This window comes from Bubalus bubalis, chromosome 17 (genome assembly GCF_019923935.1).
Source record: "Bubalus bubalis isolate 160015118507 breed Murrah chromosome 17, NDDB_SH_1, whole genome shotgun sequence".
NCBI classification, from domain to species: domain Eukaryota; kingdom Metazoa; phylum Chordata; class Mammalia; order Artiodactyla; family Bovidae; genus Bubalus; species Bubalus bubalis.
This window is the reverse complement of record NC_059173.1, coordinates 1072479-1094265: the sequence shown is the minus strand read 5'-3', so window position 1 is coordinate 1094265 and position 21787 is coordinate 1072479. Positions and strand designations below refer to the sequence as shown.

At 66.5% G+C, this 21787-nt stretch overlaps 2 protein-coding genes across 3 annotated transcripts in view; one reads left to right on the top strand and one right to left on the bottom strand.

The window, feature by feature from the left end:
* The window catches only part of RSPH14 (radial spoke head 14 homolog), a 48720-nt gene that overhangs the window by 7969 nt on the left and 18964 nt on the right, over positions 1-21787 (top strand). The gene's annotated exons all lie outside the window — the stretch shown is intronic.
* The window catches only part of GNAZ (G protein subunit alpha z), a 28955-nt gene continuing 11658 nt past the window's right edge, over positions 4491-21787 (bottom strand). The window contains exons 2-3 of the mRNA XM_025267237.2: positions 19601-20773; positions 4491-4952 (exon numbers count right to left, since the gene is read on the bottom strand). Coding sequence (XP_025123022.1) covers positions 4608-4952; positions 19601-20323 — 1068 coding nt within the window. The 5' untranslated portion in view covers positions 20324-20773 and the 3' untranslated portion in view covers positions 4491-4607. The remainder of the gene's footprint in view (positions 4953-19600; positions 20774-21787) is intronic.

Here is a 21787-nt window from a genome sequence, read left to right as displayed (position 1 = left end):
GGGCCTCTGGGAGATCGGGGCGTCTCCAGGAGGAGACAGTTCTGGGGCCGAGCTTCACCTTTGCTCTCTGCGCCGGGGCACCCCTGCTCGGGGTGTGGAGACAAGGGATTTGCAGTTCTCACCCGAGACTCTTAAAATTACTGTGACCTCTGTGAGCATTTGCGGGAACACAGAGGCAATGATAACGAACATCAGGAACCACCACCAGCTTCGCTGAATCTTAACATTCAACCACCCTTCACATTTGCTTGAGATTTCTGCTGAAAAAAGTACAGTCCCCTGTGAACCGCAGCACCGCCCCCCACCCAGCATCATCCTCCCTTCTGGCCTCCCTGGAGCCACCGAGGGTGGGTTACTACACCCGCAACACATGTCTCTGCATATTACCACGGTCGTAATTATATACATGGGGCTTCCCTCGTGGCTCAGCTGGTAAAGAATCCGCCTGCAATGTGGGAGACCTGGGTTCGATCCCTGGGTTGGGGAAGGAAATGGCTACTCACTCCAGCATTCTGGCCTGGAGAATTCCATGAACCGTACAAGGGTCACAAAGAGTTGGACACGACTGAGTGACTTTCACTATCATGAATTATATATAGATCTTGCCTCACCTGATTTAAAAGCTGTATATAGGTGGATCTTGCTGTACGTGTCTGCCTGGTACTTTCTACACCGAATGCCATGACTAGGGATGTATTGATGTGTGTCACGGGCTCTATTTCCTGATTGTAACCTCCATCTGCCCATCCTGTGTTGGAACCTACAGTTACATTCAGTAAACTCACCCCAGCCTGGCTGACCTTGCGTGTGCTGGTTTCCCCTGGGGATGGTGTCTTGGGGCTGCAGATCCAGTCGCTTCTCAGCGTTCCTGTCCTGGCCAGGAGGGCCGGGTGTGCCCCCTTATTGCAGGGTGCTGGCTGCATAGCCTTAGCCGTCGCTGACTGTGGCTCTGCAGAGGTCCCCAGGCTGGCAGAGGGGCGTCTTCTCTCCAGCCAGAGCCTCTCGGGAGCCCGAGTCCATCTGTCGAGTTGTTTGCTCCGTGTCTCGTCGATTCCAGGGAGTGTTTCATTTCTCCCAGATTCTACCCTCAGCTGGCCAAACACAGTGCAAACACCATGTTCCAGGCGGTCTGATAGATTTCCACTGTTTGTTCATTTGAATAAAGTCACTTTTTATTTAATAAAACGGCAGTTTTTCATTTGAATGGTAGTGAGCTTCCATCAATCTTTTCCTTTGTGGCTTTTGCTGGGGGGTGCCATTTAAGACTTTGGTGCTAAGAGCTCATGGAGGCATTCTGTCACATTTTCTTCTAAAAGTTGAAAGAGTTTTGCTTTTCACACTCAGCTTGAGAAGGGACCCGGGATGGATTTCTGTTCTGAAGCCAAAAGGCCCTTACCAGCCCAACACTGTCTTCCTACCTTCAATAAGCAAGCGCTGTATGGCCTCCTGCAAATTTTTCTGAAATTCACAGGGGCTAGGCTCTCCCGGGGAGCAGGGAGGCCAGAGTTTCACCCTATATCTAAGGATTTCCTGGGCGCTGCTCATCCTCTGTGACCCGCCCAGAGGGAGGCCTGGGACACTCTGGGGAGGGTCGGCGGCAGGCGGTGCGCAGCTTGGACGGAGAGAGGGGGGAGGGACACGGCGCGTGGCGGGCGCCCCGGGAGGACCTTCTGGGGGCCCTGAGTGCCGGCCTGGGGGGCCGTGTCCCGGGCGTGTCCTCGCTGGGGCCAGTGTTGGGGGGTTGAGTGGGCCAGGGCAGCTGTTTCTGGTACCCCTCCCCGCAGTGGCCGGCAGGGGGCGCCGCAGGACCGGCCACCGCAGCGCGGGCGGCTCTGCTTTGCGGGGCCCGAGTGACCGGCGGCCGCCCCCCGAGCGGACACAGCCCGGAAGCGCTCCCACCACCCCCCTCCCCGGCCCTCTCCTCTGGCGGCGGGGCGGGGGGCGGGCTTTCCTGGAGTCCCTCCTTGGGGCCAGACAGCGATGGGGGGCTGCGTCCAGGGGAGCGCGGCGGTGGGGTGCGCGGGCGTCCTCAGCCGGACAGCCCGGGGGCAGCACACGCCCCCGGCCCCCGGACTCAGCCGCGGCCCCAGGGGGGCAGGGGACCCTCTCCCCGCTCAGGGCCGCCCTCCTTCAGCTCCAGCCCCCTATCCCAGCCCCCGCACTGCTAAGCGTGGGCCTCTGCCTTCCCGGAAGGAGGCGGCTCCATCCTCGCAAACGCCCCAGCCTCGGAGGGGACTTCCGAGGCCCCGGGGGTGGGTCTTGGGCCCCCTCAGCAGAGGGATCAGCTGGTCAGAGGACGAACTGAGCAAATAAAAGGTGGAGGTGGGGGGGCCAGGGGGCTGTCGCAGGGAATTCTCTCGCCGCCTTGAACGCATCAGGGCAGGAGGCAGACGCCTTGTTTCCCTCCAGGTGTGTGCTTTTAGTTCAAGACGCTCACGGTGAGCTTGCGGCTCTTATCCCAGCTGGCATGAAAGCACAGAATAAGCCTGCAGAGCGGTTTCCGCTGCCTGGGGATGAGCAGGGGCCCTGCACGCACTGTGTCTGCGTCCCTCCCTTGGGGCTTCGGCTGGGTCCTGGGTTTGAGACGGTGCTCTGGGCTGGCTCCGTGCACCCCTACCCCCGGGCTCCCGCCGAAGCCGTTCGGGGGGCAAAGCTGAGCAAAGACCCAGGCCTTGGGAGGCACTGGCCCCCAGCCCCCTCTCTGCCCCTCCTGGAGAGGATGGCTCCGCTGGCCCCGCCCCCGACCTCGGGCACGTTCCGTCCTCGGGCACGTTCCCATCCTCTGGCACGTTCCGTCCTCTGTCATATGGGTCGCCACAGACACCCCAGAGCACCCCGCCCAATGAGGATGAACTTCCCTGAGGAGCGCTTCCCACCCTCGGCAATGCTGCTCCCCACCCTGGCAAGTCAGCCGGCGCTGGGCTGGGGACCCTGCTCCGTACCGCCGGCCTGCCCTGCTGGGATGACTCTGACCCTGGACACGGTGTCTTTGGGGCAGAGGGGGTCCAGGTGACTGAGCAGCTTGGGCTGGAGCCCCCACTGTCCCCAACTGCAGCACCTCAGGACACACAGGCGGGCGGGCCTCCGCCTCTGTTGGGCTTGTTGGTTCTTGACGTTCATCTTCAGACGGTTTTTCTAAAGCTGTGCAGGAAGTGGGCAGAGAAGAGGGACCTGGGCACGCCACCGTCCCCCCAACCCCGCGCCGCACACAGAGCACTCAGGGACGAGGCCTGGCTCATTCAGGGAATTTTATTTTCATAAAGGAGACGATCTCAGACTTTCGCGCCATCCCCTGGCTCCTCACGCCCCCCTTGACAGTCCTCGGCTGTGACTCTGGGCACTGACCTCGGGCTTGGGGTCTCGGACAAGGGCCCAGAGGGGTCCCGCCTGGCGAGGGCTCTGCGGACAGCCCTCGGCCGGGGCCGTCCACGTGGCGGGGAGTGGCCCCGCGGGCAGGAAGGGCCCCCCTCAGGCGGCCGAGCCTTCACAGGAGGCCGGCTGCCCCTCGGGCCTCCCGTCCCTTCACACGCAGAGAAGCCACAGGTCGTTTTCCGTTTTAAACACCGAGACGCCAAGCTACTGCTCATCCGCTCCCGCGGTGAAGGGCCTTCTGTGAACACGGCACGTTTATTTTCTGAAAGAAAAACGAAGCGGAGGCCGCACCAGGGACAGGGGGACGCCGCACGGGCGTATGTACAACGCGGCCCCGAGGCTACCGCCGGGCGGACGGACAGACACGTCTGGTGACAACGTTGACACTCAGCAAGCCAAGACACGAGAAGGGCCACCGGAGGGGGGAAGAAAAATAGGTTTTGAAAATCTGCGTTTAAAAAAGAATACTCAACTGCATTGGAAATTTTCTGTATCTCTGCGAAACACCACGAGATTTGGCCCAAAAAAAAAAAAGAAAGAAAGGATATCAGAGGAGAAAAACCAGGGTTCGGTTTTATAAAACGTCCAACTCGTAGGAGAAAAGCGGGAACCCAGCGGGCCGCGCCACGCGGGTCACCGTGTGGCTTTGCTGCATGTTCCCCAAGCGCGTTAAAAAGGGCGGTGAGTGGCCGGAGGGCTAGTCAGTGCTGTGGCCGGCCTGGTGCCCGGTGCCCGTGTGGGCGGCACGGCCCCGGCTCTGGGTCTCCTCCCCGGGAGCTGGCCGCCCGGCCCCGTGGTCCCCCAGCGCGGAGCGGGGCCATGTCAGGAAGGCAGAGTGACGTGGCGGGAGGGTCTGGGGGTTGGGGGACGGACTTGGCGACAGCTCGTCAAGCCTTCAGGGGCCTCAGCCAGGCGAGGGGCCTGCCCGTCTGCAGAGAGTGTGTGTGCGTGTGTGTGCACGCGCGCAAGTGTGTCTACCTACCTAGCAACCTATCCGTATGTAGTGGTGTTTGCAGAGACGAGGGGGCGGGGGGGGCTGGGGGCACGCTCCAGCCCCCACCCCCGTCTTCTGCCCCCCGGGCTGGTGCCCCGTCTCGCCACGGCCCCACCGGCCCCCACACCCGTCTTCTGCCCCCCAGGCTGGTCCCCCGTCTCGCCACGGCCCCGCCGGCCCCCACCCCCGTCTTCTGCCCCCCGGGCTGGCGCCCCGTCTCGCCGCGGCCGCGCCGGCCCCCTCAGCAGAGGCCGATGTACTTGAGGTTGTTCTGAATGATGACGTCGGTCACAGCGTCGAACACGAACTGGATGTTACTGGTGTCGGTGGCGCAGGTGAAGTGCGAGTAGATCTCCTTGGTCTCCTTGTTGCGGTTCAGGTCCTCGAACTGCCGCTGGATGTAGACGGCGGCCTCCTCGTAGGTGTTCTGGCCGCTGTACTCGGGGAAGCACACGGTCAGCGGGATGCGGCGGATCTTCTGTGCCAGCAGGTCCTTCTTGTTTAGGAAGAGGATGAGGGACGTGCTGACGAACCAGTTGTTGTTGCAGATGGAGTCGAAGAGGCGCAGGCTCTCAGCCATCCGGCTCTGGGGGGGACGGGGCGGGGGGCGGTCAGCACAGCTGGGCCCCAGCAGGCCCCACGCCCCGCACAGCCCCCCAGGGGTCACTGACCACGCGCGCCTTCGGGGCTGCCAGCCGGGGACCCGCCCCCCACAGGCCAGCCCCTGCCTCCCATGCAGGACCGTCCTTGCCACACCCCTCTGCAGCGAGCTCCTGGTCAGCCCCGCCTGCTGGGGGTGGGCCAGCCAGGAGCCTCCATCCCGCCAGGTGTCAGGGGGCCTCTGTTCCTAAAAGGCTCCAGGGCGGAGCTGGGCCAGCCCAGCCCCTGCTGGCTGCGTGCTCACCTGGTGCCACACACAGCAGCCCTCCACCGCCCCCAGGAGGTGAGGACGGCCCCCCGGAGGCCCCGTGACTGCAGTGTGGCCCCGGGGGCCCCTTCCACCTCCCCGAGAGGACCAAGGATATGCTGCAGCCTGCGGGCTCTAGAGGAGCCCAGGGCCCTCACCTGCTCCTCCCCGCCCCCCACGACTGATCACCTTGCTTCTAAAGGGACGCCTGCGGGTGGTGAGCTACCCTGTGTTTTAAGGTGAATAAGATGAGTGTCAAAAAGGCAGGGCCAGCCTAGAGCTGAGCCATTAGATGAAGGACTGTTCTGAGCACGCCAATGAACAGGGACACTGTGCTGACCACCCTCGACCTTATCATCCCATCCTGCGGACAAAGAAACCAAGGCAGAGAAATGTGCTCCAAGTCCCCCGGCCAGGAGCTCAAGGCTCGCTGACCCTCCAGGGCAGACGCGCAGAGCTGCTGGCCCCAGGGTGGGGGTGCCCAGGGGCGCCCATGAAGCCCTCATCTCCCAGAGGCCTGGCCCTCTCGGATGAACAGGGTCTGATGGCATCAGGGCTGACAAGGCATCCCTCCCCACCGCCCCCTCACCACAGAGACATGGACTCCAGGCCCTGCGCTCCACCTGGGAGGCTGGTCTTTCAAACCCTTCCTGTGCTTTCGTTAGAAAGAGCCTGGTCTCAGGTCTTGGGGAGGGTGTGTGTTTGGGGGGTGATCATGTGTGTGTGTTGGGGGTGATCATGTGTGTTGGGGGGTGATCATGTGTGTTGGGGATGATTGTGTGTTGGGGGTGATCATGTGTGTTGGGGGGGTGATCGTGTGTGTTGGGGGTGATCATGTGTGTTGGGGGGGTGATCATGTGTGTTGGGGGTGATCATGTGTGTTGGGGGGTGATTGTGTGTGTGTGTGTATTTGGGGGGTGATCGTGTGTGTGTTGGGGGATGATCATGTGTGTTGGGGGGTGATCATGTGTGTTGGGGGTGATTGTGTGTGTGTGTGTATGTGTGTTTGGGGGTGATCATGTGTGTGTGTTGGGGGATGATCATGTGTGTTGGGGGGTGATTGTGTGTGTTGGGGGATGATCGTGTGTGTTTGGGTGTGATCGTGTGTGTTGGGGGTGATTGTGTGTGTGTGTGTGTTTGGGGGGTGATCATGTATGTGTTGGGGGGTGATCGTGTGTGTTGGGGGTGATCATGTGTGTGTTGGGGGATGATTGTGTGTTTGGGGAGTGATCGTGTGTGTGTGTTGGGGGATGATCATGTGTGTTGGGGGGTGATCGTGTGTGTTGGGGGGGTGATTGTGTGTGTGTGTGTTTGGGGGGTGATCATGTGTGTGTGTTGGGGGATGATCATGTGTGTTGGGGGGTGATTGTGTGTGTTGGGGGATGATCGTGTGTGTTTGGGTGTGATCGTGTGTGTTGGGGGTGATTGTGTGTGTGTGTGTGTTTGGGGGGTGATCGTGTGTGTTGGGGGGTGATCGTGTGTGTTGGGGGTGATCATGTGTGTGTTGGGGGGATGATTGTGTATTGGGGGGTGATCGTGTGTGTGTGTTGGGGGTGATCATGTGTGTTGGGGGGGTGATTGTGTGTGTTGGGGGGTGATCGTGTGTGTTGGGGGAGTGACCATGTGTGTGTGTGTGTTGGGGGGGGTGATCCTTCCGCAGACAGAAGCAGGATGCTGGCCCCCAGCGTGTCAGAGCAGGATGGAGCCCCCTCACCGAGGCTGGTGGTCCAGGAACACCGCCTGCCACTGGGTGGCAACGAGCACTAATAGATTCCTGGAAGCCACGTGGAAAGGACCAGCGGCGGAACTGTCTGTCATTTCGCCGGAATGATGTCTTAATCAGGGTGCTCCCGACCCCAGATCTCACACATACGATAAACAACAGATGCGGCCAGGAGCACGTATTCACCAAGCACTGAGCGCACACTCGCCGAGCAGGTCTCTGGTTTCGGGCAGGTGCCGGAGCCCAGAGACTGGAGGCCGAGTGGCCGGGGGGGCCCTGTGTGTGGCGGGGCTCCAGGGTGGGTGGGCCAGCGCGGGGCGGGGGCAGCAGCTGTTCGGATATCCAGGCATCTGGGCCCTGCTGGGTCACCGGTGAGGGGAGACAGGCAGCTCCTGCGTCCAGCTCGCCTGCCGAGGGGTCACTCGGGACTCTGCTGGTCTGCCCTGCAATGCTGGGGGGGTGGGACCCTGTTGGCACGAATGCGGTCTGACCAGCCCCTGGGCAGGAGGGAACGGGGGCCTGCCCACCCCCACAGGGAGAGTACGTCCCTGATCAGCTCACGGTGTCTCTGGCCTCTGGGGGGCAGGGGGGGGGCATGGAGGAGGGCCAGGGCATGCGGGCCACTGGCCACCTGTCCATGGGGGCCCCTAGCACCTCCTCCCACCCCGACAGCCCCTCCAGGGGCGCCGGAAACCCTGGCCTGTCAGCATCTCCGTGCCCTCTGCCACTTGAGCTGGCTTCCCTCACACCTCCTCGGCCTCCCCGGGCAGCCGGCACCCCACTCTGCCAGCCTCCAGCTGTGCGTCGGGCCCGCTGCAGCCCCGGGAAAGGGGGCTCTGTCGGCCGCCCGCCTCCAGAGGTTGGGGGCGGAACAGGACCCCTGTGGGAAGCTGAGGGGCCCCGCGCCAGGCGCCAGGGCCCGCAGCAGCCACCATGCGCTGACTTGGAGACCAAGGCCAGACGTCCTGGGGCGGGGGGCCCTGGTGGCCAGGACGGAGCGGCGGGCAGGCCAAGCAGGGCGGAGGCCCGGGGCAGCGGGGTGCGGCCTGGTGCTCGCTTGGCTCCTTGGGGCCCAGCACAAGGTCCTGGCCCAGGAGGGCCCCGGTCTGCCTGCTGCAGGACCAGCCTGGGGTGTTTGTTCTTGGGAGCCGTGAACCCGGCTTTTCACGCGGGGAGGCTGGGCTGCAGGCGTGAATGAGCTCCATTCACCACAGTGCCAGGCTCTGAGGGCGCCGAGGGCGGGGGCCGCCAGCGGGGATGCCTGGTGGCCCCTGGCTCAGTGGGCCAAGTGGGCAGGGTCCATCCGGGGCTGGACGTTGAGGTGGCACCGGCGGTCCGTGGGATGTGAGGGCGCTGCTGGCCGCAGGCCCATCGGGGGGGCCATGCTCAGCGTGGCACTGACCGCCCCCTCCTCCACGCCCCGCAAGGAGCTGAGGCCCAGACAGCCCTGTGCCCTGGGCGGGAGGAGCCCCCCGGGACCTCCCCTGGCCCACCCTGAGCCCTGCTGCACGGGTCTCCTCCGCTGAGGACAGGGCAAGTGGACCCCAGCCTCACACCCCGTCTGTCCCGAGGCGCTGGCAGGGGCAGCGGCGGGGGGCCCGTGTAAGCTGCACCTGCAGGTGCAGAGGCAGGCGTGTCACCCAAGTGGGGGCTGCCGTCTGTGGCTGAGTGGGCTGTGTCGTCTCCATGCAAAGCTGCAGAAAAGTCTAGCAAGCCTGGGGTGTCGGGGGGCCCTGCTGGGAGGCTGTGGGTTGGGGGGGCAGGCAGAGGCTGCACTTGGGGCACCCCTGGCCCTGGGCTCCCCAGGAAAGGGACCGGGCCCGGATCACAGGCTGCCCGGCGGTTTGAAGCCCTGGGTTCCCCCCGACCCATTCCCGCCCCCAACCCCCACATCCACTAAAGGTCCTCAGCCTCCGCCGTGCGCTTCCCTTTGGGCTCTAGTTGTCGTGAGTCAGGGGCGGGGTGTGCTCAGAGGTGCAGGGCCCGCTTGTGGCTACAGCCCTCAGGCTGAGGGGTGCAGGCGGGAGGGCCCCCTGGGGACAGGGAGGAAGCAGCCAGAGGCAGAGGCTGGAGGCCTGGGGCGGCGCCCCCCATGGACGAGTCCGTGGGAGGGCAGGGCCCGTGAGCCTGGCTCACCCTGGCAAGCGTGGTCACTACCGCCCTGTGCGGACGGGCAGGGGCGCAGGCATGGTCCCAGTCGGCCTGCCCACAGGGGGCCTGGGAACGCCCATGGCCCCTCGGGCCCTTCCCACCGCCAAGTCTGTGCCACCAGGGCGACTGAGCGCGGTCCTGCCGTTTCCACGGCAACTGGGGAGGCAGCTCCGCCCTCAGCCTTGCACAGCGTCGCAGACCCAGACCCTCAGGCTGGACCAGGCGGCCCTCTGGGAGGGGCACGGAGGATCGGGCTGGCTGGCGGCCAGGCGACACTGTCCACCGCCGTCTACTTGCTGGCAGCGGGGGAGGGCACCTCGGGGTTCAGGAGACCTCACGGCCCCCCGGGACACGGGGCAGGGAAGGGGGTGGTCCTTCTGGGGACCTGCTGCTGGTGGGCGGGGGACGGGGCGGTTACCGCAAGGCACCCTGTGGCTGGGCCTCCGTCTTCCCCGCGGCCCCTGTTTACACCACATGGGGGCCGGGCTGAGGGCCCCTCTGCCCCAGGGAGAGCCTCTGACAGCCGGAGCCACCTGCGGTCCCCGCCGGCCCCCACCCTAAACCCTGTTCCCAGCGCCTGGGGAAAAGAGCTGGACGACCAGGTTGCGTCCAGGCCGATCGAGTCAGTGTTGCCCACATGTTCCTCCTGCAGGGCTGGGCGCTGGCTGCCCCGGACCCAGGACTGGGTTAGCGAGGCTGATGGGCGCGGGAGCCCCGCGGTGCCCAGGGCTGGTCTGCGGGGATGGCTGGAAGCCACGGTCAGCGCGGGCCGCCCGCTGCTTCTCCTTCTGCCCAAATCCGCGAGCCCTCAAGGTGCCCTGGCCCTCGACCCCTTGGGCTCCCAGGGCCGAGATGGCACAGTCCTGCCCAGGGTTGGTGCTATGGCCCCAGGATCCGACTCCATGACTCCGTGTGCCCTCCACCAGGGCCCTGACCCTCCCCCAGCACCTGCCACCCCCTGCAGACAGGCAGCCCCAGGTCTGGGTCAGGGGTCAGAGTGGGGGTCAGTGAGCAGCACTGGGATCAGCACTCGGGGGTGGGGGGTGTGCGTCTCTCACCCTCACCCCCCAGGTACTCACGGCCCTCGGACCCCACCCCCAGGGACCAGAAGGGGGCTCAGCAAAGGGCCCAGCCTGCCTCCACCCCAGGGGGTGGCTCCCTGCATCCCGGGCGGGCTGGGGTGGGCAGGGCGGGGGTGCTGGGCCCCATAGGCCTGGGGCCATCGACAGATGGGGCTTCGCGGGGGGCGGGGGGGTGTTGTGTTCTGGAGGCCCGTCCCCTGCCCACCCTCCAGGGACAATTGTGAGGCTCGTGGTAACCGCGTGGCCAGGCCTGCCCCTTCAAACAGCAGGGCTGTTTAAACAAGATAACAGGCTGCGAGGAGGCTGTGCTCAGGCCCCGATGGCCCGAAAGCCACCCCGAACGTGCCAGGAGCAGCGGAAGCGGCAGCTTGCCGGATGACCCTGCTGCCCCGCCCAGCGCCCCTCCCCAGGAGCAGGTCCCGGACCCCCCACGGGGAGGCTCAGCGAGCTGGGATGAGCCCTCTGTGTCAGGGGGCTTAGAGGTCTGCATGAAGGCGCCCTCAGCCTCCCAGGGACCCCAGCCCCCGGGCAGGAAGGACCACAGCCTGGGTTCCACCGGGGTGCCTCAGGACAAGCGTGCTCAACCCTCCACGGCCACGGCCACGCTGGCCTGGGGGCGCCCCGCATCCTTGGGGGCTGGGCGGGGACAGCCCGCGGCCACACGGGCACGCTGCCACCCCCCTCTCAGGACCAACGCGGGGGCCCTGCCCACCTATGCAGCAGGAGTCGCGTGAGCGGCCGGCCCCCACGCCCCAGACACATGCATCTGTGCCCTGCTCTCACTGAACCTCAAAGACCGACGGGATCTCAGCCAGAAACGACGGCTCCCCAGCCCACGGGTGGCCGCAGAGCCCCGGGCAGGGGGCACGGGGACAGGGGGCGCCCCATAACTTCAGTAGCACGGGTGGGGAACGAGTTAGGGTCCACCCCCAGAGTCCCAAGGCCACGCGTGGAGCACTTGCCCTACCGGGCACGGAGCCCCCGCACGCTGCTCCCCGCCCCACCCCGAGTCAGGCCCAGAGGGGGCGGGTGCTAGCCTCCACGGGCCCAGGCTCTGCGTCCCACCTGCCTTCACTTCATCTCCCCCCGCCCCCAACGCCCCCCACCCTCGCCCTGCAGGGAGCACGCCTCCTTCAAAGCCCCAGTCCTTCTAGGCTCCGGCTGAAACGAGACCTGCCTGCTACTTGTTTTCGTCTTAAACCTTGCCGGCTTGATCCACGTGCCCCTCGCTCCCTGAGTGTCCGTCACTGATGAGAAATTAGCCGATGGCGGGATGCAGGTGCAGGCGGGCCTGGCCCACGTGCAGACCATCGCCGCTACTGCGGGAGGGCCGGCAGCCGCCCTGGGACCAGAAGGGGGACCCCGGGGGCCCAGTCCTCTTGCCTGATGCGGCCCTGACTCGGTCCAGCAGGTGGGGCTCCTGCAGCCCTGGGCCACCCCTCCCCGAGCGAAAGCAGCAGGTGGGGAGACATCCCAGAGGGGAACCTCTGTCCCGGCTGACAAGACGGTTTCAGAAGTGCTCACCCTCAGCAGGCACCTGGGTCATGACTGCCCAGCACTGGCTTGTCCATCAGCGGGGGCGCAGGCTGGGCCGGGCCAGGGCCCTCAGCTCTGCCAAGAGACAGCGAAGTGACAGACCTTCTCCCGGGAAGGATGCCCACGTGTGGCCAAGGGCCTCCCGAGGACCCTGGGGCCATGGCAGGCCGGGCCTGGGAACGCTGATCCAGCCGGGGCAGCGGCCGGCGCTCTGCCCGGGAGGCTGGCACCGTGGCTGACCACAGGCCTCGCCCCGCAAGGTGCTCCAAGCCCCGCAGCCCCCTGCCCAGGGGGAGGCGAGGGGGTGAGGAAGCCAGGCGGGGCCCCGTGTCTGGTTTCCAAGCCACAGTCCCCCTGAGACAGGTCGCACGTGCCCTTCAGATGTCACCGTCTTCCTGGTGGGTCCCTGAAACCTGCCCTCTCCAGCTGGGGCCCCCTGGATCACTCCCCGGGCTGTGTCAGTAAACAGTAGCGTGGCAGGAAGCATCTGGGCCATGGGGTCCACGGGCTCCTGGCCCATGTTCAGCAGAGTGCCTTGCCCTCCCTGAAGCCCTGCACCACCGCGGAGGGGCTGGGAGGCCCTGGGGGGAACAGGCCCTGTGCCGGGCCCCCCGGCCAGCCTGCTAGGTCTGGGCATCAGGGGAGCGCCCAGGGACAGCGCGGCCCAGCACCGCCTCCATGCCCGCCTGGGGTGGCCTCTGGCCTTGGTGATGCTGCGCCGAGGGGCACTTGCAGCCTGACCCTGGCAGGCCTGAGCCGGACTGCGGGGGGCGGGGGGATGGCAGAATGGCCACCAACGGGCTCTGAGGCTCAGCTCGGTCACGCTGTGATGGGCTGGCCTTGGCCTTGGGGGGGCGTCGTGCTGCGTGGGGGCCCAGCCCACCTGTGCGTCCAGCTCTCTTGTGTGAGAGAGAGGAAAGGATGCGGCCTGAGGTTCCCACAGCCTTCCCAGCCAGCAGCCGGGCCAGGAGGAGGTCGTGGGGGCTGTCCGGGGTCTACGCTCCACTGCCCGGCGGCGTTCTCCAACCGAACGCCAGCCCCAGAGCCCCGGGCCCCGCGGGCACCAGACACGGGCGCCGGGAACGGCAGACATCAAAACTGGGTCCTGTCCCCGAGTCGCAGGCCTTGTCGCCCAGCTTTGCGGGCAGGAAGGCGGGGCTGGACCCGCGTGTGGCTGAGGCCCGCCCTCCCGCCTCCCAGGGTTCCGTCCTCCGGCGGGTGAGCTGGAGGGGGCGGCCGCACAGGAAGTGCAGGCCGCCCGGCCGCTGAACCAGTCTCCTCCGGCTGGCCACAGGAGGCCTGGGCCTCCTCGGTCAGGACTGCTGGCAGGGTCGCTGGAGGGCAGCAGAGGTGTGCGGGGCTGCGGCCTGGGCAAGCCTCAGCGGGAACCTTAGGGCAGGCCCCCGGGGCCCGCTGAGCTCGGCTCCGGATCTGAGGACCCCCGAGCTGAGCGGGTTCTCTGCCCTGAGGTCCTGCTGAGCACAGACGCGCTGACACGTGTGTGGACAGAGCTGGGCGTTATGGAAGCCCGGCGGCAATGGCCACCCCAGAGACTGGGCTGTGGGCTAGACTCCCCCGTGGGGCCTTCCAAACCCCTTGGTCCTACCTCGAGGGGCTGCCCCCAGCCTCCTCGTGACCCTGGCGAGCTTGGCAAGGGGGAGCCCCGGCCAGCACCCCCAGCTTCGCCCCAGGCCCTGCCCCCGATGTTGGGCCCTTCTGCCCGCACACTGGTCTCTGGGGCAGGAGACCCCCCTGGCTGCTACTTGGGGCTGCCTCCCTGCCAAGCCCCATGGAAGCCAGTCTCAGCCTCCAGAGGCCGCGCCATGCAGTCCCCACATGACCTCAGGGGAGGAAGGGGGGCTTGTCCTCGGGCCGGGGGGGGAGGACCCCGGGGCCGGCCGCGAACATGCTGACGGACACAGCAGAGCCCCCAGCTCCCGGGTAGCCCCTCTGCACACAGCATCCATTTCCCTGCCCGCGGAGAGCATGAACCGCTCTGGCAAAGGGCCGTCCCCCAGCGGGGCAAACGTGAGCAGAAATGACGTGCATGGCCACAGGCCCAGAGCAGGGGGCTGCTGAGGGGTCGGGGGCGGCTGGCCTGGCTCTACGAGGAGCCGGCAGCAAGCGCCGTTGTTCACTGAAGACTGAGCCTGCCGGGCAGGGACGCGGGGGAACCACTGCCTAGAGGAGGCGGGGGCCGTTTAACGTCCGCCTGGGGCGGGGGGGTGGCCGTAGCATCTGCCAATGTCCACGACATCACCGCTCTCACCTGGCTGATCTCAAGCTGCTAACGTGATGTCCACCAGTCTCAGAGGACAGGGGTGCAGTGTGGCGGGGGCAGCCCTACCTACACAGCCCAAGACCTGGCAAGAGGCTGACCCTGACCCGCCTGTGAGGCGGAGGACCCCAGCCTCATATCCGAGAACACGTGGACACCCCCCGGCAGAGTCCACCAGGTCACGCGGCGAAGACAGAGTGACCAGGGGTGGAGGGGGAGGGTGGTGTATCCCTCCTGCCCTGCTGTGTCCAGTGATGGCCTCCGGGGGTGGGCGGGGGGCCTCCAGGGTCATGGCGAGAGGCAAGCACCACGGAGGGGACAGTCCACAAGGACTCAAAGTGAGGAGCGGGGCTGGAGGAAGGCCCTCTGAGCGGCGGGTGTCCTTCCGTCCAGCTGACCGCTGTGGAGAACGGACTCTGGCAGATGCTGAGCGCCAAGGGAGCAGGAGGCAGGGGCCCTGGGAGCAGCTGGTGGGACGGGGCAGGGCAGGCCCTGTCCGGCTGAAATGTCAGCAAGCATGAGCCCACCGAGGGCTGGCCGTAGGCACCAGGGAGGCTGACCTGCCAGGGTAGGGTAGCCATGGGTGCTGCCCCTCCACCCACCCTCCCCCGCCCCCAAGTGAAGCCCAGGGCTCGCGAGGGGAGGACCGGATAACCCCCGCCACTGAGGGGGGCTGAGACAAGGGCCGGGCGGGGGAGCAGGGGCCCCGGGCAGAGGCGGCCAGTGCCCACGAGCCTCAGCAGCGGCTCCCAGCAGTGAACGCGCGACTGGCCCCGTGGGCTCCCCTGGGAGGGGTGACGGGCCACAGAGAGACAGGGCCGGGCCGAGCACGCCAGGGACATCTGCAGGGAGGGGCAGCGCGGTCAGCTGAGCCCTGTGCCGGCCAGATGTGCTGTCACGGCCCCGCCAGGGACTCAGCCCCTGGGGCCGCCTTCACCTCAGGCTCCAGTCCAGGGGGCCTCTGCGCTCCCAGGGTCAACGTGCTGTGCAGAGGTCAAGGCTGCATGTGGCCCTGGCATCCCGTGAAACCGGAAGCAGCTGCTGGGGAGGCGGGTGGCCTCCGAATGTGACCTCAGCCGGGTGGGGGCAGGAGGCAGACGGTGGGGTGTGCTGCACTGGGGCTCCCTGGGGGTCCTGCTTCCGAGGTGGGTGCTGCTAGGGTGGCGCCAGCCCCAGTGGCCGCTCAAGCGCCCCCAGGCCCGCTCGCTGTCCGCACCCTGGCTCCCAGCCCCGGGCCCACGATGGTGACCTCAGCCTCGGCCTCCCCGTCTGCAGAGCTGGCTGGGTACAGGCTCTGGAGGCGGCGTCAAGCCCCCTCCAGTCTAAGCAGGGCGTCACCCGCGCCCGCGGCTCCCCTCTGACTGCGTCTGTCGGACACGCGCTTCCTGCTGTGTCGCAGCGGGTGGCGGCCGGTTCGCCACGCTCCCGGGCAGCACTGTTTTGCGACAATGATCTTACAGCACTGAAACGTGCGCCCTTTGGGGGCTGAATGACACAGCGTGGTGTTCGGGCGGTGGGTCACGGGACTTGTAGGACAGCCTGGAGCGGCCCCCTCGACGGCACCTGCAGGGGCTGCCTCTCAGCTGCGCCCTAGAAGCCAGGGCCCCAGACGTTGGCTCTTCCCGGCCCTGGCCACGTCTGTGGCATGCCACTGTGTGCCAGGCCCTGCCACCGTCTGTGGGTAGCTCCCCAGGACCAGGAGGGGCCGCTGGGCAGGGCTAGGCACACACTGACCCCTAAGAAGCATGTCTCTGTGTCCCCTGCTCCTGAGACCCTCAACACAGATGACATGGCTGACCAGCTACTGCTGGGTAGCAGCGGGGACACCAGGCCTCCTGCAAGGAGCCCTGTGAGAAAGTGAAATCACCCTGGGAGATGTGCCTGCCAGGTCCCGGAGGAGGGGCAGAGTCCCTAGGCAGCAAGAGGGTCTGCAGACGTGACACTCAGCTGTGCCGGGGTGAGTGCCCCTACCTCAACCCCTGTACCCCTGATACTCGGGCTCACCATGGCATCTGTACCCACAGATGCATCTGTACCCACATCTAGGACCCACAGCAGGCACACAGCAGGCACACAGCAGGGATATAGCAGGGATACAGCAGGTATACAGTACGTGCAAGGCAAGTATATACCAGGCATACAGTAGGTACGCCAGAAGCAAACAGCAGGTATACAGCAAGCACACAGCACGTGTATAGCAGGTGCACAGCCAGTAAACAGCAGGTATACAGCAAGCATACAGCACGTGTATAGCAGGTACACAGCCAGCAAACAGCAGGTATACAGCAGGCACACAGCAGGTACACGGCAGGTATACAGCAAGCGCACAGCAGGTATACAGCAAGCATACAGCAGGTACACAGCAGGCACACAGCAAGTATACAGCAGGTGCACAGCAGGTGTATAGCAGGTGTACAGCCAGCAAACAGCAGGTATACAGCAGGTGCACAGCAGGTGCACAGCAGGTATACAGCAGGCACACAGCAGGTATACAGCAAGTATACAGCAGGCGCACAGCAGGTACATGGCAGGTATACAGCAGGCACACAGCAGGTGCACAGCAGGTATACAGCAGGCGCATAGCAGGTATACAGCAGGCGCATAGCAGGTGTACAGCAGGTGCACAGCCAGCAAACAGCAGGTATACAGCAGGCGCACAGCAGGTATACAGCAGGAGCACAGCAGGCACACAGCAGGCGCACAGCAAGCCTGCTGACAGCCCCACAGCCCACAGCACGGGGAGCCACTGAGGGTGCTCCCGTGAGAACCGACACCTCGTGGCCGCCTTGCCCGTCCCTTCCGGGGGCCCCGCAGTGCAGAAGCCCTAAGTCCGTCAGCAGGCCCCCGGGGCAAGGCCGGAGCAGGCCGACAGCAGGGTGCTGGGGTTCCGCCTGCAGGGCGCTCAAGGGGGCACCCTGGGGGCTGTCCGGGCGGGTGGGCACCCACGGGGCCCACAGCTGAGCTCCTTGTCTTTTCCACCCAGGTGGAGGCCGGCAGTCAGGTGGCGGGAGGGGGGCTCCACAGAGGGCGGGTGGGGCAGGGCGGCCTGGCTGGGCTGGTGGGCTTGGTCTCTGAGCTATCCTCATGCCAAGACAGGGACCCGGGCACCACTGCCAGCCCACGGTGCCCACGGGTGACGCCTGGGCTGAGCTCTGGCAGCCCTGCACGGGGGACGGGGCCCAGGCCGACTCAGGACCCATGAAATCCTCCTGGGACGAGGGCCCAGCATCACGCCCGAGGCTGGGCACAGCTTCTGCGACCCGCGGGCTGCCATGGTCCACGGACACTCTGAAATCTGCCCCTGCCCAGGGGCTGTCCTGCACATGCCCCAAGCCCAGCGGTCTTGACGTCACCCTTGGCAACACGCTGACGCAGAAGCTGGCGGGGGCGGGAGGGGGCCCTGGCGGGGGGCGGAGACGAGGCTGCAGACGCCGAGTGGGGGGCGCATCCAGAGCCTGGCACTGGGTCCCGGGCCCCTCTGGCTTCTCGGGGCCACCCGGCCTCCACCGGGGCCCTTGGAAAGGCGAAGGCAGGGGCGGGGGGGCAGCCCTGCACCCCCCTCCCTGGCAGCCAGCCCCCCTGTGGCCAGCAGCGGCGGGACTCACGGGCGGCACTGTCTCCGCCCTGCAGTGTTTGTTTTCCATCGAGATACTGCTGGTGGAGCATGAAAGGTCAGAACCACTTGGAATCCAGTGAATTTCCAGCCCTGCTTGACTTTCTCATTGAGAATCTCCTTTTCTGGTGAACAGTCACCTCCCAGGCCTGCCGAGCCCAGGCGGGGGGCAGCTGGGGGCCTCTTGCTCCAGGAAACACTGTGACGACCCACGGGCCTCGGAGAAGCCTCTTGTCCACCTGGCCATGCACTGGGCTCAGCCAGGAGCCGCTTGCCCACACACGACGGGGCCCTGCTGTGCGGGGCGGCAGTGTGTGGGTGCCCGCCAGGCAGGCGTGATGCCTGAGCTGAGACCTGGCGGGCGGGGTGGGGGGCAGGGGACAGGGCGGCCGCATGCCTCCAAGGAACACGGGACGCCCCGGGGCCTGGCCCCCCATGCCCCTCTTGACCCAGCACTCCTGCGGGCGCATGCTCCACGGCACGACGTGCTGGCTGACAGCCTGGGCACCCCGCCCAGTGCCCAGGGAATTCACCCCGCCTGTTCTCTGGTCCTGGAGACGACAGAGGAGGCGGCCCGGAGATCCGGGCCTCCGGAAGGCCTCAGGGCCCGGGGCCACCACCAGCCAACCCCGGGGGAGCAGAACCAAGCTGGTGAAAGAGAGCCGGAGGGCGGAGCCCGGGTGGGCGCACACCCGTCCGGGTGGCCCCACGCCCTCGGCCGTGCTCGGCAAGGAGCATGGCCTTGCCCCGCCGCTGCCCAGGACCACGTGCCGGACCCAGAAGTGGGGGCGGGAGGATGCAGGCACAGTGCTGGGAGCGAGATGGGCAGGCCCTGGAGGCTGCGGGCTGGCCAGGCCCCCCATGCCAGGATTGGAAACCTCTTCAGGGCCAACTCCAGGTCTCTGCTCAGGGGTCCTGCCTGACTCAGGCCCTACCAGGGTCCTGCCTGTCTCAGACCCTCTGCTGTGGGGGCGGCCCAGCCACACCCACCCCTGTGCAGCTGAACGGCCTCCAGCACTGTGGCTCCTGGCACCTGGGGCCTCCTGCCTAGCTGGGCCTGCAGGGCGCTGCCCAGCTTCCTTGCCGGGGTCCTGCCTCCCAGCTTGCCCAGAAGCTCCCGTCAAGCCCCAGTGGCTTCAGCCCTGGGCCCAGCTGTCCCTCGGCAACCTCCTACACTTGCCCACAACACTCGAGACTGAGCCCGTAGCCCACAGGGCAGTCCTCAGCCTGGGTGGAGGGCCTGAAAGAATTCCCATCCCGTCCCCGACCCCAGGGATGAAGCCTCAGAGGAGCTTCTTCACCCTGCGGCTGACGGACGCTCAGGACTGGGTCAGGTCATGGGGCCGAGGTTGCCGGGATCGAGCCCGGTGCTAGGCTGGGGAGAACCGCCCACCACTGGCCGCCCGGCCCCCTTGGTCCTGCAGAGCAGCCAGCCTCCATCCCGCCTCCCAGGGCCTCCCCACACACCTGCTGCCCCCCAATCTCACCTGCAACAAAGCCTCTCGGGGTGCCAGCTCCCTTCCTCCCCACCCCGGGAGGTCCACGGGCTCTGAGGGCCAGGGAGCAGGCCCCAGCCGGCCCTCTGCGCCCGAGAGCAGCAGGCATGGGGTGTGGCCTGCTCGCGGCACCAAGGTGCAGGCCCCCTGGGCACTGGCCCTCGCTAGCACCCTGAGATCACCATGGCCCAGGGCAGTCTTCCTGCCCGGGGCTGCGGGGATAGTGGTTACTTGGTCAGAGTGGACGGTGGGGCCTGGACTGGAGTGGCCACCGAGAGCTGCGCTCTGGGCAGACGTCCTGACGGCCGGCGCGACCCCAGGGTCCTCGCTGGGGCCGATGGCCGCCGGCTCCCCTTGAATGACGGCGGCGGCTCCCACCTCGCCCCAGGGGCCTCAGGTTCCGGGGCCGACGCACACAGCGGCGCGGAGGAACCCGCCGCGCACTCACCGTCTGGTTGTCCTCGTAGAGCTTCAGGTCGTAGCCGCTGAGCTCCACGCAGAAGATGATGGCGGTGACGCCCTCGAAGCAGTGGATCCACTTTTTGCGCTCCGACCGCTGGCCGCCCACGTCCACCATCTTGAAGGTGAGCTCCTTGAAGGTGAACTTGTTCTCCACGATGCCCGTGGTCATGTCCCGGGAGCGCAGGATGTCCTCCACGGTGGGCACGTAGTCGGGCGCGGCGATGCGCTCCAGGTCGTTCAAGTAGTACGCCGCGTTGTCCTCCAGGTGGTACTCGCTGGAGCGGCCGAAGCAGGCCTGCGCGCCGGGGTCAGCCCACAGCCGCCGCATGACGCCCAGCAGCTCGGGCGTGATCTCGCCCTTGCTCTCGGCCGGGCCCGTGAGCGCGAACAGCTGCACGGCGTCGTAGGCGCGGTCGGGGTTGTGGAAGTCGATCTTGAGCGCGGCCAGGGCGCGCACGATGCGCGTCAGCGAGTCGATGGCGTTGTAGACGATGAGCGGCTTGTACTCGCGGCAGGCCTCCAGGTTGAAGCCGCCGCTGTGCAGGATCTTCATCTGCTTCACCACGGTGCTCTTGCCCGAGTTGCTGGTGCCCAGCAGCAGCAGCTTGATCTCGCGCCGCTGCCGCTGGCTCTCCGAGCGCAGGTGGCGGTCGATGCGCCGCGACCGCCGGGCCGCCTCTTTCTCCTCTGAGCTTTGCCGGCATCCCATGGTCCGGCCGGGCAGCACCGGGGGCCCACCAGCCGCGGGGGGAGCTCGGACGACGACAACGATGCTGAGACTGGAGGCTCAGTCCCGGCGCACGCACGCACGCGCGCCCCGGCGGAGGGAGCCGGTGCCCGGCGGCCGCGCTCAGTGCGCCTGGGGGGGCGAGACCGTGGCCCGCTGCAGCCCCTGCCCCGGCGCCCCCGCTCCAGTTGGCATGGCGCTCCCGCCGCGGGAGGCGGCCCAGCCCCCCCTCAGGGACACTCTGCCGACCCCCGGGCCCGTGGGGCCACCACCGTCATTCCCTGTCCTCCGGATGGCGGGAGGCCGGTGCGGCTGTTGGTGGCTGGGGTGCGGCTCCCAGGTGCGTGACTGGAGGGCGGGTCCCCGGTAACGATGCTGACGTCCAGGGCTCTCCCTGCAGCCCCGGAGGCCTCGATCACATCCGCCCTTCACCTGCCAACGAGAGAACAGCGTGAGCCTCCTCCCGCACAGGCCAGCGGGGCGGGGAGCCCTGGACGGGCCTGGTGCGCGGGGATGAGGAATCAGAGCCCTTCCCTTCCGTGGAGCTCACCCCGCAGCCCAGGGGGAGGGGCGCACCTGGAGACGCGTCTGCTGAGGGCAGTGACTGGACGATGGGCCAGTCAGCGCAGTCCCGCGAGGCTGGCCGCTTGGCTTAGAGCAGAGACCCCCAGATGGTCCCCGCTGGGCATGCAGCGGCCTCGCAGAGCGAGTGCTGAGGACAATGTGAACACTATGCCGGCAGCAACCGCACGCGTGAGCCCCCAGGGCACACGTGTGCATGCACATGTGAGCGAGGGGTCTGTGAAGTCGCTCCGAGCGGCAGTGAGCTCCAGGCTGACAGTTCCAGGGGCTCGAGCCCTAAGCAATGTCTGCAGACAGGAGTCCCGCTCGGAGCGGGGCGGGGGCCAGGTGGGTGTGCGGGTGCTGACTCTGCCCGGCCCTTGGCCCGAGGCTCTGCATGTCTGGTTCCAGCCAAGCAGCCGCCCAGGGCTCCCGGGGGCCCAGCCTCCTGAAGGCAATGCCTGCCACATTAGCAGCTGCCTGGTGTTGTCAGCTCTGATTTTCTCAATTTGGGGTCATTAAGTCTCACATGTAGGCCCAAGTGACCAACTCCCTCACCTGGTCGGCGACAGGGACAGAGGTCACCCAGGAGAGCAGGTCCCTCCCGCTGTCCGGGGCCACCAGCGTGGGGCGCGACACCAAACACACAGGCAACGAGAGACAACAAACTGGATGTCATCAAAAGTTAAACGTTTTGTGCATGAAAGCCGGCATCAGCAGGCCGAGAGGCAAGCCACAGAAGGTCAGAAAACGTCTGCAAACTGTGCCCCTACTGAGGGACCGGCTTCAAGAGCATCGAGAACTCCTGAAGTTCACGGGAAAACACAATGAGTCAAAGCTGGCAGAGGACTCGAGTGGAGGTTTATCTAAAGACACGTGAATGGC